The sequence below is a fragment of the Balaenoptera ricei genome, chromosome 20 (assembly GCF_028023285.1).
Source record: "Balaenoptera ricei isolate mBalRic1 chromosome 20, mBalRic1.hap2, whole genome shotgun sequence".
Lineage (NCBI taxonomy): Eukaryota > Metazoa > Chordata > Mammalia > Artiodactyla > Balaenopteridae > Balaenoptera > Balaenoptera ricei.
Genome location: NC_082658.1, coordinates 36,415,067 through 36,432,070, shown reverse-complemented (window position 1 = coordinate 36,432,070; position 17,004 = coordinate 36,415,067). Strand labels below are relative to the sequence as shown.

At 37.7% G+C, this 17,004-nt stretch overlaps 1 protein-coding gene across 1 annotated transcript in view; it reads right to left on the bottom strand.

The window, feature by feature from the left end:
• Window positions 1-17,004, bottom strand: part of ANKFN1 (ankyrin repeat and fibronectin type III domain containing 1) — a 138,748-nt gene that overhangs the window by 54,147 nt on the left and 67,597 nt on the right. The window contains exons 5-8 of the mRNA XM_059907590.1: window positions 16,102-16,199; window positions 12,986-13,076; window positions 7,487-7,594; window positions 221-320 (exon numbers count right to left, since the gene is read on the bottom strand). Coding sequence (XP_059763573.1) covers window positions 221-320; window positions 7,487-7,594; window positions 12,986-13,076; window positions 16,102-16,199 — 397 coding nt within the window. The remainder of the gene's footprint in view (window positions 1-220; window positions 321-7,486; window positions 7,595-12,985; window positions 13,077-16,101; window positions 16,200-17,004) is intronic.

The window sequence follows — 17,004 nt, the reverse complement described above, 5'->3', positions numbered from 1 at the left end:
TATTTTTGGACATGATAAAAGATAATTTAAAATATACCTATGAGCATATTCTTAAATACCACAAATTTATTGGCTATCTTGTCCAAATTTTCAGAAGAAAAGTGAATTTTGCATTCTTTTAATAATAAAAAAAAGAAATTTCTACCAAGTTTCCACTCAGACCAAAAGCAGCAGATTCCTGAGAAGCTAAGACTTCCTGGAAAAACTACATAGGACCCACCGTTTCAAGGTCTTCACGAACTTGTTTGAGGAATGGAATAGGTGTTTCAGGCTCCTAGAGACTGACTGCTTGCGGCCCGTGGTTTGTAATTTTGAACTTTCTGGAACACAGAAAAAAAAAAAAACAGTGTAAATTCCACTGGAAGAACAACACTCTCAGTGCCTTCTTCCCATCTTTTTGCCTTTCTGTCTCCTGTCCCCTCAGTGTCACTTTTACTCAGTTTCATGTAGGGATTCAGCCCATTCATTCCGTCAAGACGCTTTTGTATCTTGAGATGCCAGTAGTTAATGAATGCACAGCTCCTCAAAAATGTTGGAAATGAGTAACATTTATAACTCCAGGTGAAGTCACTTAAGTGTTTTGTTTATATTCTCCTTATTTATTATGAGGTGGGATAAAAAGAAATGGGATCAACTTTTGTCCCCAGCTCCCATTGCCTTTTAATAGTCACACACTTCTCAATGTTGGCAAAGCTCTCCTTGTTAGTCTGCATATTCTGTTAAATTTTTTTTCATTATAAAATTAATATAGGCACATTGCAGGAAGTCTGGAGCATAGAAAAAAAGAACAAAATCCCACACATATCATCCTGCCACATTAGTAGAACCACTGCTAGCATTCTGGTGTAGTTTTTTTCCAGTGTGTATGTTGGCTTACAAAAATAGTTGTAGGCATAGGTATGATTATCCTCATTATTCAGAAGAAGAAACTGAGACAGAGAGGTTAAGTGGATTGTCCAAGATAAAAAAGGCAGTACCCAGAAAAACAAACATTTGTTCACTGAATAAATATTTATTGGTACGCTACTATATGTTAGGTTCTATGGTTACAGTGATGAACAAATCATCCATTGCTTCTGTTTAGCTCTTTTATTTACAACTGGAACTCTCACTGCTAAAAGTAGTAGATTTCCTGTAGCAGTCTTTGCAAACTGTGCTCCCTAGAGCTGAACTAGATGATCACTGATTTAATTCTCATCTTAAATGTAATTAATGAAGGGAAGCTGAGGTTATTGGGGTCATCACCAAACTCCTGACAGACATGTTACTGGGGATGAGAACATGGTCCATATCACTGCTGTTGACATGGAAACCTGGGCAGATGGCCCATGGCTGAGGCCCAGTGTGGCTCTGCCTATGATCCTATAGGAGCAGTTGGGAATGAGCTGATTGACACAAGCATTCATGCCAGCTTCAAGCTTGTGTTGGTAATGGTTATTCCTGGCAGAACAAAGCAAAGGCATTTTTTTTTCTAACTTGAACATGTATTTTGCTGGTTATATTCTACTTGAAAATAATGCTGCTGGGACTTCTGATTAAAGGCAGCATATTGAACATATTTATCACATACTACTATCTCCCAAAATCTTACTAAAAGCAGAGTAAAGAGATTTAAAAAAGAGGAAGTGACATAAATCTATAAAGGCAAAGAGATGGGAAAGGAGACAAAAGCAAGTGAATTTTGGTAGCTAGAAAGCAGATGGACAGATGGATTTAGCAGACCTGAGAAAGCTGAGAAGTAACCTGACTCACCCCATGGGCACCATATACTGCTGGAAGAGTGGTGAATGTGGAGCTAAAATCAGAGGGTTTTGTTGAAATCTGTTTAAAAAGTAGTTAGACTTCTAGATGTCCTCTCCTACCCTTTCCCCACTCTAGAAGAAAGCTAGTAGCGTATTCCCTGGAAAGCATAAAAACAGAGATCTTTAGAGTGAAAGATATGGTGTATGGTTAAAAAATGGAGGGAGGGAGTGGTATGTACTCAAAACAGGTGGATTAAATGAAAGTTTCCATACAGAATATTTCCCCAGTGGACTCTTGGAGCAGTGGTACTCAAATTTATATTCTCCAGGCAGAACACTGGAAGAAGCATCTCTGGAGACTCTGATTAGCGTAAGAGTACACCTAAAGATTCTGACATTGGCTTTATTGCTTTCCTAAAGATAAGGCCATGCCAGGTCACCCTACAGTGATCTGTATAAGTAAAGAGCACTATCCATGTGCTCAGAGCTTCCCAACAGCTATTGTGTTCTCTTCTCTTAAATCTGAGTACACATCCAAGGATCACTAGGCAGTTTTAAAAGCATGTAACAGAAAAAACACAGCCCAAAAACAAACAAAAGCAATTTAGAGGGGAGACCATGTTGAGAAAAGAAAACATAAAATGAAACAAAGCCTATCATTAATAGCCTGAGAGACAAGCAAAGACATTGCATCCTTGTAAAAAAGATAAGGGTCTGTAAGAGAAGTATTCAGAGAACAATAGAGAGCATTGGGAATTAAAAATATCAAAGTCTGAAAAACCAAATAGAAAATAAAATTGGGGAAATCTGCAAGAAAGTGGAGCAAAGAGACATGAGGATGGAAAGTAGGAGGGGGGGAAAATAAAACTAAATGGCTAGTGCATGAGGTTCAGTATCTGAATAAGAGTTCTCATAGGAGAGAGCAGAGCAAAAGGAGGGGAAGAAATAATTAAAGAAATAATTTAAGAAAATACCCCATACTTGAAGGCTGTAAGTTTCTGTATTGAAAGAGCTTGCCAAATGTGCAGCACAACAGACAAAAATAGAGCCACATGAAGGTACATAACAGTGAAATTTTAGAATACTGAAGGTAAAAAGAAAACTTAAAACCTTCCAGGGTAGGAAAAAGTAGATTTCATATAAAACTTCTGGAATCAGAATGGTATCAGACTTTTCAGCACTGAAAGCTTGAAGGCAATGAAGCAACACCTTCAAAATATGAAGGAAAATTATTTCAGTTGGGAATACTATACTTATCCACTTCTATACTTATTTATCCTAAATAAATATTAAATAGAATAAATACGTCTTCAGACACTTAATGTATCCAAAAATTAGCTCCCAAGTATTCTGACAGGAAGCTACTAGAGGAAAGGCTCCACCAATGGCAGACAAACCCCAGAAAAAGGAAGAGATGGTAAACAAAAAAGAAGAAATCCAGTATTGGAGAGTGGCAAGAAGAGTCCTCAATGTGGTGGTGAAAGGAGATCCTAGGGTGCCAGTAAGTAACAGACATAGAGGCAGCCAGTAACCAGGCTAGATTGGAGCAGGTCAGAGAGGTCTATGAGAGGTTTCTTTAAGAAGATGCCATTTGAAACAATACTTATGTATCTGATTGTCCTGAGAGAAAATTGATAGAACTGGAGAAGAGCTTGGGGATTAATTGGTTATAACCACATGGAAAAATAAAAAAACACATAATAAAAGTTGATTATTGTCTACAGAGGAAACAAGTTACCCAGGAAAGGAAAATAATCATAAAATTTGTATGATCATTATAATGTTAGCAATAAATATTGATCTTATTAAAATGACTATATTAGGAGGATGAGGGAGTAGGAATTACATGTGCATATAAGAGGGTGGAGGGATAAAAAAGAGAGAAATAATCATCTTCCTTAGACAATAACTATATGTATATATATTTTTTAACATACAAATCATTTTAATGAAGGACCAATTCTACTTTGTATATTTTTTTAAAAATCAAGAATTAGCAATATAAGCCTGTTATTTAGAGATATGGAGAAAATATCAAAATAATTGAGCCTCTAGGGAATAGAAAATGGAGGATGGGAGAAATTGTTTTTTCGTTCATAATAAAGTTCTTTGTAGTGCTTTACTTATTTTAAGTAATTCAGTCCTCAAATGGCTGACAGGTTTATATAATTCTTATCTGCATTTTACAGGTGAGCGAAGTGAGGTATAGAGAAGCTGGCAACCTGCTTATTAAGGTCATGCAGATTTGTAAATGTCTAGCCTGTATTTGAACCCACATAATCTGGCTTCAGAGTATAGTCACATATAACTTAAATAAAAATGAAAACTCAACTAAAAAAATTAGACTAAAAAAAGAGAAAAATGAGAAATGCTACTACCAGTTGGGAAAGGGGCCCATGAAAATGTCAAATATTCCAGGTCTCCTCCAGTTTGGGCACATGGTACAATACAATTGTACTTTTGGAGCTCTTGTGGTTGGGTTGGCGCCATGTGACCAGTTTTACCAATGAATTTTGAGAGTAAATGATAAAGTCTTGTCCATATGAGACCTTCAAGAGTCTCTTTTCCTTCTCCCATGGGTGCTGAAATATATTTCTAGAAAGAGGATCATGACAAGACAGAAGGACAGCCAGCCCTCAGCCAACCAGTGGTAGACCTATAGCATGTGGGAGAAATAAATATTTTGGGGGTCATTTGGATACTACAGCATGATATAGCCTATCTTGACTGATACAAGGTCTAAACTCACTTTTCTCTTAAGAACCACTGTGGCTTCTATTCTGTCTCTGCTTAGTTCAGGGCTCTGGAGCAATGGTTGGTTTTCTGGACTCTGAATGCAGCAGATCTTTAGCTTTTAAGTGCTTGGAGCATAGAGAGCTTATGCTATTCATACTGGTATGTCTAGCACCTAACACATAGGAGGCAGTGTTTCAATTAATGTTTGCCAATTGAAAAACTGGATGATAATTGAAATTCACTCCTGTAGGGGACTGCTTTAGTGAACACAGTTGACTTCTTTATGATTCATTATGTATGTCAGGGCATCAACCCTGTGGACAATAAAGGCCACTCAAAATCTCCATTGAATTTCCATCCCAGTACTAAAGATGCGAATTAGCTGTGGCCAGTTCTTTAGCCAAAAATAGAGAAATTAATGTGGGTTTTGGTATTTCCCATGCAGGGCTTTGGTAGGAGAAGGGATGTTTTATTATTAGTTCTGCATTTAGAATATGCTGTGTATTTATTGAGTACTCCAGGCTCATTACAGTGGAGTCAATGATTACATTTTAATTCTAGGACATATAAAATGCTGAGGATGGAGAGCACCTCATTCTTCATTTGGAAGAACAATGAAAAAAAATAAGCTAGAGTTTGCAAAGTGCCTACTCATGCCAGATGAGTTTAATACATTATCTAATTTAATTCTTGTAACAGTCCTGAAAGATACATATTATTATGCAGGTTTTTTTCTGATAGGGAAGCTATGGCTCAGAGAAGTTAAGTGCTTTTCTTAAGTACCCACAGTAAGTGGGTGAACTGGGGTTTGAAATAATTGTTTTTTCTAATTATAAAATTTGTAAACCATGTAGTATCAATATAGTTTATTTTAAATAACAATTTTGTAGTTTTCTGTATGCAGTACCTAATTATCCTTAATTTATCCTTTTAGATTTAGAGAGATTTATGTTGTATCATCTCAGAAGGTCATTTCTTTTATCCTGGCATATCATAGGTCAGTGTTCCCCAAAGTTTGTGCCTTGGAACACTAATTCTGTAAAAAATGTTTTACAGTGGCCAGGTAAGTTTGGAAAATGCTTGCTTAACCAAATTCAAAATTTCTTTTTATTAGAGTCTTTAATATTTTAATGTCTATTTTACATTTCCAAGAGAGGGATATATAATGTAACAATTTCCAAATATACTTGACTAGAGACCCTTTTTCAGCTGAGCATCTTATAGAACCACTCTTATGTGGAACACACTTTGGGTACTGTTTAAATGTCCAAAGTACATTTCAATATAAAAATATTCCTCCCTTTTGGGAAGTTCTACCTTATGCCTTACTTAAATCTTTCTTGATACTGTGTGTATATTTACATCCCTGTGGGGTGAAAATAGGTACATGATAAAAGTTGGATGGCAACCATAGAAATAATTGGGCTGTCTAGACAATCATTTCTTGATTGTTGGAATGTAATCCAGTAGTAATGGGGAGAACATCTACATCCTCAGATAATATAAAAAATAATCCCTCATTCTCATGAGTAGTTTTAGCTTTCCCCCTCTGATAAAGACCAAACACAAAGTGGCTTATGAATTGCAGAGAATAATCTATCCAATTGCTTCATTATTTTTGCCTGCCATGCAGGAACCAATGGGCAGGGAAATGATGGAGAGGGAGAAGAAGAGAAAGGAGCCTAGATAATGCCTGTCCTGGTTAAATGGGCCCTGGATAACTGAGAACTGAATGTACTTTGGTCGGTGTGGAATGTTGAAGGCCCTGGTCTGGATAAAGTTTTCCTAGAGATCCGAGAATGAAATCCCACTTGGATTTCCTAAGCCTCTTCCATGCATATTTACATCTCCTAATGAACCAACCACTCATTAGAACATTATTTTCTTGCAAACACTTGCCCTCATTTCTAGCTATAGCCAACATTTCTGAAGGGCTCTTTTGTCATAGCTATACAGCAATTGGGAACAACTTTTTGCTAATGCTAAGTATGATTTCTTTATACCTAGTCAAAACTCATTTAACATTTCTTAGTTTCAACCATAGATTATTAACCTAGCTGGTCCTGTAGTGCCCTGAATCTAGAGAGTACAATGCAGTTAGAGATGTGATGGGTGAAGGAGCACGGAAAATGAAAACTTTATGGAACTTTAATTCTCCAAATAAACCTAAGTGCCTGCTCCACGAATCATTACACCGATCAGAAACCTGACCCTGTCCCATTTGAACAGCCCAAGTAGAAAATAATCTTTTTAAAGCTTCTCAGAGATTTTCTGGGTGTAGTTGGCTAGGTCTAGAGAACGTATGCTCTACTTTCTCTTGAGCAGTAGTATAGGGGAAGATTAAAATTCAGGGTGAGATTAAAATCCAGTGCCCTGTCCTGATGTAAGGGTGGGAGACAAAAACGAGGTGTGGCAGGAAGACTGGCTTGGAGACAGAAAACCTACGTTGGTATCTTGATTCTGTCTCTTCTTGGCATTGTGACCTTGGTCAAGTCACTTAGCCTCAGTGATAATTGCCAAAATGAGGATGAAAAAGAGATATTGGATGTGAATTGTATGTAAATTTTATAATAAATGTACACAAAAGTTTAATATTATTGTTGCGGTTACAGTTGGTTGTGCTTCCTCAGGGATGTTCACAGAATTTTTTTTGCAGGTGAAAAGTTTGAGGGTGAATATCCCGAAGACTCAGCACACTGAGAAGTTTTGTGAAGGTACAATTTAAAGAGAAGGGAACTAATGGCAGCTGCAATTTTTCCTGTGCTTGTTTTCAAACTGTTCCTATGGAGTGAGGGTGTGAAAGAAAGAGGAAGGGAAGGAAGGGAGAGGGAAGTCTCTTCTGAAGGGTTAAAGTAAGATAGTGCTGTAAAGTGATTCCAGATGTACAAATATTAATATCTCTCTCCCTCCCTGATGAATGAGAAGGTATGACCCAGTTAGGAAACTGCTAAAATTACCGGCGCCACCGAGACCTCAGTCGATGGCCCAGGACAGATTTTTATCCTTACCCCGGCAACTATAATGCTGATGAAGGGCTCGGACCTGCTGCAGCAGACCTTCCAAAACTTCACTCTGTCCCTTGTGTCTGGGCGCTCTGTCGTCATAGTCTTTCCAGTCTATTGAACAAAAGAAACAAACAGAGTAAAATTTTCAAGTAGGGGAGGCCTCTTCCCTGCACTGCCTCGGGAGCTGAATTTTGCTCATACTACCCACAGACTGTGTGGATAAGCACCCAGTACTTGCACAGCTAGCAGGCATTACCAAGGGTTTGGAAGCTGCCATTTTTCAGGCCCTGTGCAAAACAGTAATTGTGGTTGGTTTCTTGTGTTGGGCAGTTTTAAGGCAAGAGAAAATGGTAATTGAAAGCCAAAAGAAAATAGAGAATTTGGGAGTCCATCTTCCCCTCCCCCAGCTCCTTACCCTCCTTTTCAGCGTCTGTGTCCTAATCAGTTCCCCTGTCACCTCTCCACTCAGCACCCCAAGTCGCCACTGGATTTCCACAGTAGGAAAGAAAGGGGTGGGAATGTGCAGACTAGATGAAATCCACGGTCCCAATGCTTTTATTGTAGGTTTGACACTTTTGGCCAAATTGACATTTCTTTCCAAGGAAAGAGCCCATGTCAGATGCCAAGAAATGGAAATCTACATTTTGCTCTAATGAATGTCTGCTTTGGTTAGCTGGCACAGCAACTCCTGCACATACTCGGAGCCACCAACCACCCTGTCTGCTCAGTCTCTAAATATACAGTATTAGCTTACATGGCAAATTTAAATTGCAATACCCACTGAGATTTTTCTCCCCCTTCTATTTTCATTCCATTTGGCTATAATGATATCAAGAGTAATAACCCGTACGGGACTAATGTCAAGATTATAATTCTGCTGTCTCCAACTCTAGGTTTTTTTTTTCGGCAGGTCAGTCATTTCATAGTCCATCCCTATTCTCTTTCCCCTGGTTTTACTTTCTGGATCTTTCAAAAGCAACAACTTTAAGTGCTTCTTGGTTGAAATGCTTTCTCTAAAATTGCTAGACATTCTTTTCGAGAAAAGCCAGTTAGTTCACAAGTATATTTGAGGCTTAAATTCTAACTGAACAAGTTTCAAATTCCCTCCACCTAGAGTTACTTTAAAATATGGAGTCTCCCTTGTTTAGAAACTTAAGCAGATGCCATGACAGTTAAAGTTAGGTAAAAACATTCCACATTGGTCCATCCAAGGCCGAGTAGTACAACATAGTTAGAAAGAATGCAGGTTCTGGAGTCAGATAAACCTGGGTTTGAGCCCCGGTTCTTCTGATTCCTAGCTCAGTGTCCGTAAAACAAGTTACTTACACTGACAGGGCCTCTACTCCGTAGTATGAAAAAAGAGTATAGTATCTATCTTGCAGGATTTTTGTGAGGATTAAATGAGAGGTATATTAGCTATCCAGTGCAATGTTATGTGGAAAACCTTATGTAAATAATAACTTAAAAAGAAGGGAACTCATTGATGGAAAGTTAACTTCCTGAGTGGTGAGTATGGAGACATCATTTCTTACCTTAGCAGATAATTCCCTTTGGAGAGGAAGGCCTCAGAGATTTTCTAATCCCTCCTCCTTCCCACCTTCCCCCATGTACCCTTCTTCATTTTACCTCTTAGAAGGCTGCGGCCCAGAGATAACCATTCCAGTTCTAAATTTTTCAGCTTGGTGGTGGTGGTGGCATAGCTAGGAGTATAACATAGTCTCATGACCCTCCGTCTAGTGCTCATTTCCTTATACCATGGACATGTTTTTGTTTTTGTTTTCTTTTGAGAAGGAGGGTCAGAGTTTGGTTGGAGTCTGTGTGGTGTGGCTTAGTTGTGGTCAACTCTGGAGACAGGGAATTGGCATAGGTGCTTTCTGTGGACTCTGTTCTTTGTTGGCAGAAACTGTGACTTAATTTCTCTTTGCTTCAGGTTTTTTCTCTGTAAAGTGAGCTTTTGAGTCTCTTTTTAGGTTATTTGTGGTTTCAAAGAAATACTGCAAGTAAAGCACCATTCTGCGCACATTGGAGATGCTCATTAAATGTTGGTGAGGCATTGTGACTAGAAGCATTATGGTGTTCACGTAGGATGGGCTATGGGAAATTTGGAAATGTTTGAGGGAACGAACTCCAAGTGGCCCTTGGACTATCTATAGTTTCCCTGGTATCTGGACACAGTGAGAATAAACATTGCTCTCATGAATTCCCAAAGGCCATTATGAGTTCGTTTCCTTAGTTAGATGAATGTATCTGAAGTACTCAGATAAGATGAGCAATGTTGTTGGCTTGAGTAAGACTCCTGGGGGACAATTACTATATGGCCCTGAACATGCTAATACATTCTAATGAGTGTTAATACTGCCATCAATGCAGGGGGAGATGAAGTGGACCTGGCTCTTTCAGCTGAGGCCTATTACATCAGAGGTGAGCTTGAGCTGATGACTTTATGATACATTAGAAAATTGCTAATGCTAAATTGCAGCCCGAGTGAGCACTGGACATGATGCCAAGGTTTTTGGAAAGAATGAGTCTTTCTCATAGATGTTTGGAAGGTTCTGATGACTACATAAAATAGGAGACTTTAGGGATGAGGGAGAAAATTGAAAATATATTAAGAAATCAGGAGCCTGACAGGAATAAACTTAGTGTGGTAGGAAAAGAGCAGATCATGCCACATAATACTGCTCACTGTTCTGGTAATGAGACACTTCAATTGCAACGCAATGCAGAGCTTACATTCACTGGTGATATCAGGGCTTTCCTGATCGTAACTCAGACAAGCCTGTCTGGGTCCTTTTCTCTTATTATGTACCATACCATATAACATAAGTCTATAAAAACACATTCAGGCCTTTTGTAAAAATATTTTAAAAAGTTTTATAGCTTACTGGAACATATTACCAAATTTCCAATTATTCTGTCATGTTAGAATACATTGTCTTCTAGTAAATATCTGAATACTGATATATGTTACATCACAATGTCATACTCTGTTTATAAATAGAACCAGAGTGTTTTTATATTGTTCTTTCCAAGTGACATGGCATGTCTGCAGCGACTGTAATGACATGTTTGGATTTCAGTTCTTTGCCAGATACCCCTACTAATCAAATGTGCTGTTTTAGAAAGTGTTGCCATTTGCTATGTTAATTACCAAGTAGTAAGTAACTCTTCCCAGCCCTGGACAACTGTTCTTTTCATTCTGGAGAGAGCTCTTCAAATGGGCTCTGAGGGAGAGTATCTGAATAGAATTTGAAGTTTATAGAACCGGGACATCTGATGTTTATAAGTAAATACATCATGCAGATCAGAATTTGCATGGGGTCTGCGTTTGGAGTGGGTTTTCCTCTGACCCACCTTCAGGTCTAATTTTTTTTTTTTTTTTTTGCTTTTCTATCCCTTCTATCCCTCCATCTCCAAAAATACATACTCTTTTTACCCCCGTAGAATGAGATGGGTTCCCTAAGTATCTTAATCTTCCAATATTCCCCGCATGTGTTTCTGGTAAGTCTTCAATAAGAAAGATGTCCAAGTAAGACTGGAATATTTAAATCATCAAATGCTAGGGGACTTAGGAGTCTTAGAGATCCCTGGTATTTGTGGTCCAAGGCTCTGTATGGCCTGATTTAGCTATCTGAATCCACCAGAGGCAGTAGTCAGGAATGGTTGGCTGGCTTTTAGTCTGATTGTCTGCCTGATAGCAGGGCATTAGCTACCACAGCAGAGTCTTGACTAGTTCAGACTTGAATCCTGGCTCAGCCGTGTTACCAAAGTTGTGACCCCAGGCAAGGCAACACCCTCTCTGAATCCTAATTTCCCTTATTAATAGAGGAGGAGGACAGCATAGTGGTTAAGAGCAAGGAACATGGGGTTTGGACCTGACTTCAGTGCTTGCTAATTTTCTGTTGTTGGGCTGTATGTATGTGTGTATGTACCTCAATATTAATAGTTCCCTCATCAGTAAAATAATAAAAATCACCTCAACAGGTTTGTTATGAAGATTGAGTTAATCTGTGTAAAGTTCTTAGATTAACATGCAGCATATAGTGAGTTTTATAAACGTTAGCTCTGGTGTTGATAGTGATACAGATGATAATGAAGATGCTTACCCACAAGATGGGAACAGTGGCTGTTGGCAGGATTCAGTGAGACACTGAATGTGAAAGCCCATAATATACCACCCGACTCATGGCTTTTCCTGGGCAAAGGGTTATTATAATACTCGAAAAATACAAGAATATATAAAATAGGAAACTAAAGAGCCCATAATCTCATAACCCAAATATCTGCTGTTAAATTTTAATAGGTATATGCAGACACACCTACCTAATTATAGTCAAGCTCACAGTTTAAATGTTATATGAAAAAAATTATGATGTTTGTTTACATAAAACTTATAAGAATTTCTTCTATACAATGAATCGTTTCTTAAAACACCATTTTTAAGGGTTGCATTTTATTCTGTAGTATGGATCTATATATCATACTTTATTAAAGTATATCATACTTTATTCAACCACAGAGTTAATATTGGATATTTGTTCTCCCCCCCACACATGATATTTCACTATATCAATATATGGCTGCCGTGCACATATTTGTTCATGATTGTGTGTCTGCATCTGTTTCTTTCGGTTAGATTCTTAGATGTATAATTATAGGGTAAAAAGAAATGAATGTTCTTATAGCAGCTGATATAATATGGTACATTGTGTTCCACAAAGGATGGAGCAGTTTGCACTTTCACAAGAAGTGTATGATACCATTTTAAATGATCCCATTAGTGAAGATTTTTAAAATAAAATATAATTCAGAACAATAGGTTCATTATGCAGAAAAATCTATCATGTAGTATGTCTGGAGATGTTCTTCCTGTTAATTAAATTTTCTGGTTAACAGAGAATTACCAAATACACCAGACATAAATTATTAAGTTTAAAATAATTAGAAGGGGCTTTGCTGGGTTTTTCAGCCACCATTATAAATATTATAGATTTCTATTTGTGGCAGAGTGTATCAGAGTGCCTGTTAATAAGAACGCTTTTCTTCTGACAGAATGTAAGTAAAATTTGCTAGACTTCTGGTGAGGAAGGGGAGGTGAGGTCTAAAATGGACTGCATGTACTCTGGGCCAGCCACTCCTACTGTGCCATTTCAGTACATCTCCACAAAAGCCCTGTGAAGGGTATGATCGGACCCATTCTACAGATGTTGAATTGAGACTCAGACACTTTCAGTAAATTTTGAAAGCCACACAGCTAATAAAAGGTATAATGGCTATCAAATTCAGTCTTGCTGGTTCCAAATTCCCTCTTCTTTCACTCCACTGAGTTGCCTCCCAGGGGAACATTTCTGCAGAGGAATTATTCGTTATGTGGCCAGATGCTACTCTGAGGAGGTCTTATTAGTCCCAAGCAGTGGGGAGAGGGAATGGCAATGGCATCCTGAGGATGGAACTGGAGTTGGAGTCTGGCAAGGCTTGAGAGAGGTCACAGCCACCACCTACTAGAAGGAGAGGCACATGCTGGTGTCGTGGTCTGAGCAGGTCCCCATCCTTTCATGTTATAAGCCGAGACTTGAACAAAATACTGTTGGCCCTGCAAAGTATCGAAATAGAGAGATTGATGCGTTGGGAGTTTTATTTAGTCAGTTTTACCCTAGAAGCTTTATTCTGTGTCTGATGAACTTGTTCATCCCACTACCCATACTTTAACTTTCTAGCTTTTCTTGACTATTACGTTTTTACATGATAATAAACATATTTGGGGTGCCCTCTTAGTTTCTTTGTGCTTTCTTTTTTCAAAATCGGAATATCATAGTTGCTTTTCCTGACCTTCCCCAAACCATTATACACCAATTTTTAAGTCATAGTTCTGTAAGGTTTACCAAAACCTGCAATTTCTCGCCCTTACCTCTTTTTCCTTATTTTCTCCTCCCCAGTGGCAACTACTATCACCTTTTTCTAGCTGATCAACTTGCTTTACAAGATCGACAAGTTGTAATGAACATCTTTTCAGATTAATAATTAAAGATCTGCTTCATTCTTTTAGTAGTTTACTTCACTTTGGGTAAACACAGTCATTTATTTAACCAATCCCTCATTAGTGGACATTTAGATTGTTTCCACATTTTATGCTAAATAAATAATGCTGCAATAAATATCCTTTACTCAGTTGTTCAAACATTTTAAAAATTAATTCTTTGATGCTACTTCAGTTTTAAAACCATTATTAAAACAATGGTTTATATGCTTTAATGTTTTATGACATTAAGAATTAAGGAGTTGTGGCTGTATGGAGGCTCCTCAAAAACATAGGAATAGAACTGCCATATGATCCAGCAATTCCACTTCTGGGTATTTATCCAAAGAAAACAAAACACTAATTTGAAAGATATATGCACCCCAATGTTCATAGCAGCATAATTTACAATAGCCAAGGTATGGAAGCAAACTAAGTGTCCATTAACAGATGAATGGATAAAGAAGATATGATTACACACACACACACACACACACACACACACACACACACAATGGATTATTACTCAGCCATAAAAAAGAGTGAAATTTTGCCACTTGCAACAACATGGGTGGGCCTGGAGGGTTATTATGCTTAGTGAAATAAGTCAGACAAAGACAAATACTGTATGATATCACTTATATGTGGAGTCTGAAAAATAAAACAAACAAACTAGGGAATGTAACAAAAAAGAAATAGACTCACGGATGTAGAGAACAAAGTAGTGGTTACCAGTGGGGAGGGGCAAGATAGGAAAAGAGAACTGAGATACAAACCACCAGGTAAAAAATAAATAAGATACAAAGATATAATGTATAATACAGGGAATATAGCCAATATTTTCTAATAACTTTAAATGGAGTATAATCTATAAAAGTATTGGATTACTACATTCTACACCCGAAACTAATATAACATTATAAATAAACTATACTTCAATTTAAAAAAAAAGAATTAAGGAGTTGTTTTTTGTTTGCTTATAATATTTTAAAATGTTTTATGCTTTTATATTTTTGCTTTGAGGAATTTTTTTTTTTTTCTGATGAACCCAAAGGGGTGTTTTAGAAGTCAGCACTTGTTAAAGCATTGCTTGCAAAATCTGTAAAGTGGTGTTTGAAGTTAAAAAAAAATAGCAATCTTTGTAGAGCCTTTGCTAGGGATTTAATAGTAATGGCCTTACCATATTATAAACTTAATTTTTAAAACATTAAAAATGGGTTTCTAGGTACCTCAAGGATATGGAGATTCTGTGAAGTGTAAATCTACTTCTAGGCTTTTATGTGATTAGGATAGTATCTGTGTTGCTCTCATTGGATGACCAACTGGAAAAACTTAATCCCTGTAAAAATTAGTTCAAATATTAGAGAAACTCTCTATGGAGAGTTTTCCATTTTTATCACCATATCACTTTTTCTTTTAAGCAGCAGAAATTCCCTCGGGTTCTCTCTGCCCCTCTTCCATCATGTGAGCTATAGGGTTGGGAATCAGATGATGATAGCATCTCTAGGGGCCACCCATTCAGGGGTTGGTTTGTTCTGCTAATCCACGGTTTTGGCCCCTGGTGTAGATGTGTAAGTAAGACTGAAAGTTAAGATTCTGTGATGGTGACCCAACCACCAAGAATTCTATTAGAATAAGCTGGTTCACACTTGAAGAGGTGCAACCTAACACAGATTTTTAATTCTGGGCTTCAGGATTATGCTTTACAGGTAACTGTTTTAATTGACTAACCTTTTAGAAAAACAACAAGAAAATTCTCCTTCTACCTCTCACATATGAAGGTCCTAAGATTTTAATTATTTGAATTGGATAAAAAAATACAGGTTTAATTTAAGTTTACTTAAAATGTTTTTCAATTAAAAAGATTTTGATGATCCAGTTTTGTTGCATTTAATTGTTTGAGGAAATATAGGGTTTGTTCCAGTCTGGACTGATTTGTTAGGTGTTTTTATTTTCTGCATTTCATAGGCTTATATGGTTTATAGTTCTATAAATAATTAACATTTAAGTTTAGATTGGTTAAACAAATAAGCACAGTCTGTTCCAGTTTTTCATTCACAGTTTAAATTGGTTCAGGTTACTGAGAAATGTAGTGCCACCATATATAGTTTCTTTTTTGTGAAAGCACATTTGGACAGATTTTTTTTTTTTTTTTAATCAAGGGAAAAGGGTTTCTCTCAGGAAATTGTGTGACTCCAATTGATGACTGATCTCAACTGAGGCTGTGGAGATGAGGGTTAGATGAAGCTATTATTTTTACCATCAGACAGGGAGTCAAAATTGGATCTCATAGAGCCTTTGATCCCTCCCCGAAGATTAGACTGTGATCCAGAAAGCAGCAGCTTTCAAGGCTTGCATGAGGCCAGTCTTTTTCTGATCTCTGTAGAACATGGCAGCTTACAAAGTGGTTCATGCTGTCTGCTCACTCCTTTGTGGGGTTCAGATTATGGATACCAGACATATCACGCTTAACGAGTGGCAGTTGTTGCCAGAGGACTGGGCGTTGTCTGTTGCTTCCAAAGTAGGCATTTGCTATGAATATCCCAGCACAAACATCAGGAGTAGGGGAATGGGAAGTCTAACAGGAGGATTTGGTATTTACCATTGTAAGTCCTGTGATTGTGCATCTCAGGGTCTGCAGGTTTTCCATGATGATTTCTCCAGCCAAAGGACAAAAGTCTTTAGACATGCTCCATTCCACTGGATGGAAAGGGGAGGGGGGAAGAAGGGGAGGGAGGGAGGGAAAGAGAAAAAGAAAGAAAGAGAGAGAGACTAGTCATCTACCAAGAAGCATCATAGAAACTCTAGCATATAATCTCTCTCAAAAACAGTATGTTTACCCGCTTTTCCCTATATTGGCACATCTAACAATTCTCCGCGGCATAAGTCAGTTTCCAAGTTCACCATTATTTTTTAAAACAAAGGTGGGGAAAAAAGTAATCATTCAACAGTGAATAATATACCTTAATGTGTATGTATGTATATATGTATATGGACACACATGCACAGGCACATTATATATAAAAGTTCATTGTATATAGAAGATATTTACTTCATGTGAGAAGTGAAGGGTTCATTAGGATATTACCTTCTGTTTGTTCCCCACGTCTGGTTTCTGTTTCACCATTTTACTGAGAGTGCTACTTCAAGCTCCCAGGGGCATTCTCATCCCAAATGAAGAAGGCTCCTTTCATTTCCTTCCACATAATTTGACTCCTTTTCCTTCTGGAATCACCCTCTTCCTTTAGTGTCTCGTATGCTGCTCCCCTGGCTTTCCTTCTCCTCCCTGATATTGTCTTCCAGGCTTTTTCATTAGGCTTCTTTTCAGCTGAAGAATTTGGGATTTGTGGCTGATGTCTTTGGTGCTCCCCACACAGCTGACATCCCCAAAGTGGGTGTTCATTCACAGTTAAATCTTAACACCCAAATTGTAACACCCCATTTTACTGTGAGACATGCTCTTTCATAACATTTTCCACTGGTTGAAAAAACCGTGGTCAGGAGA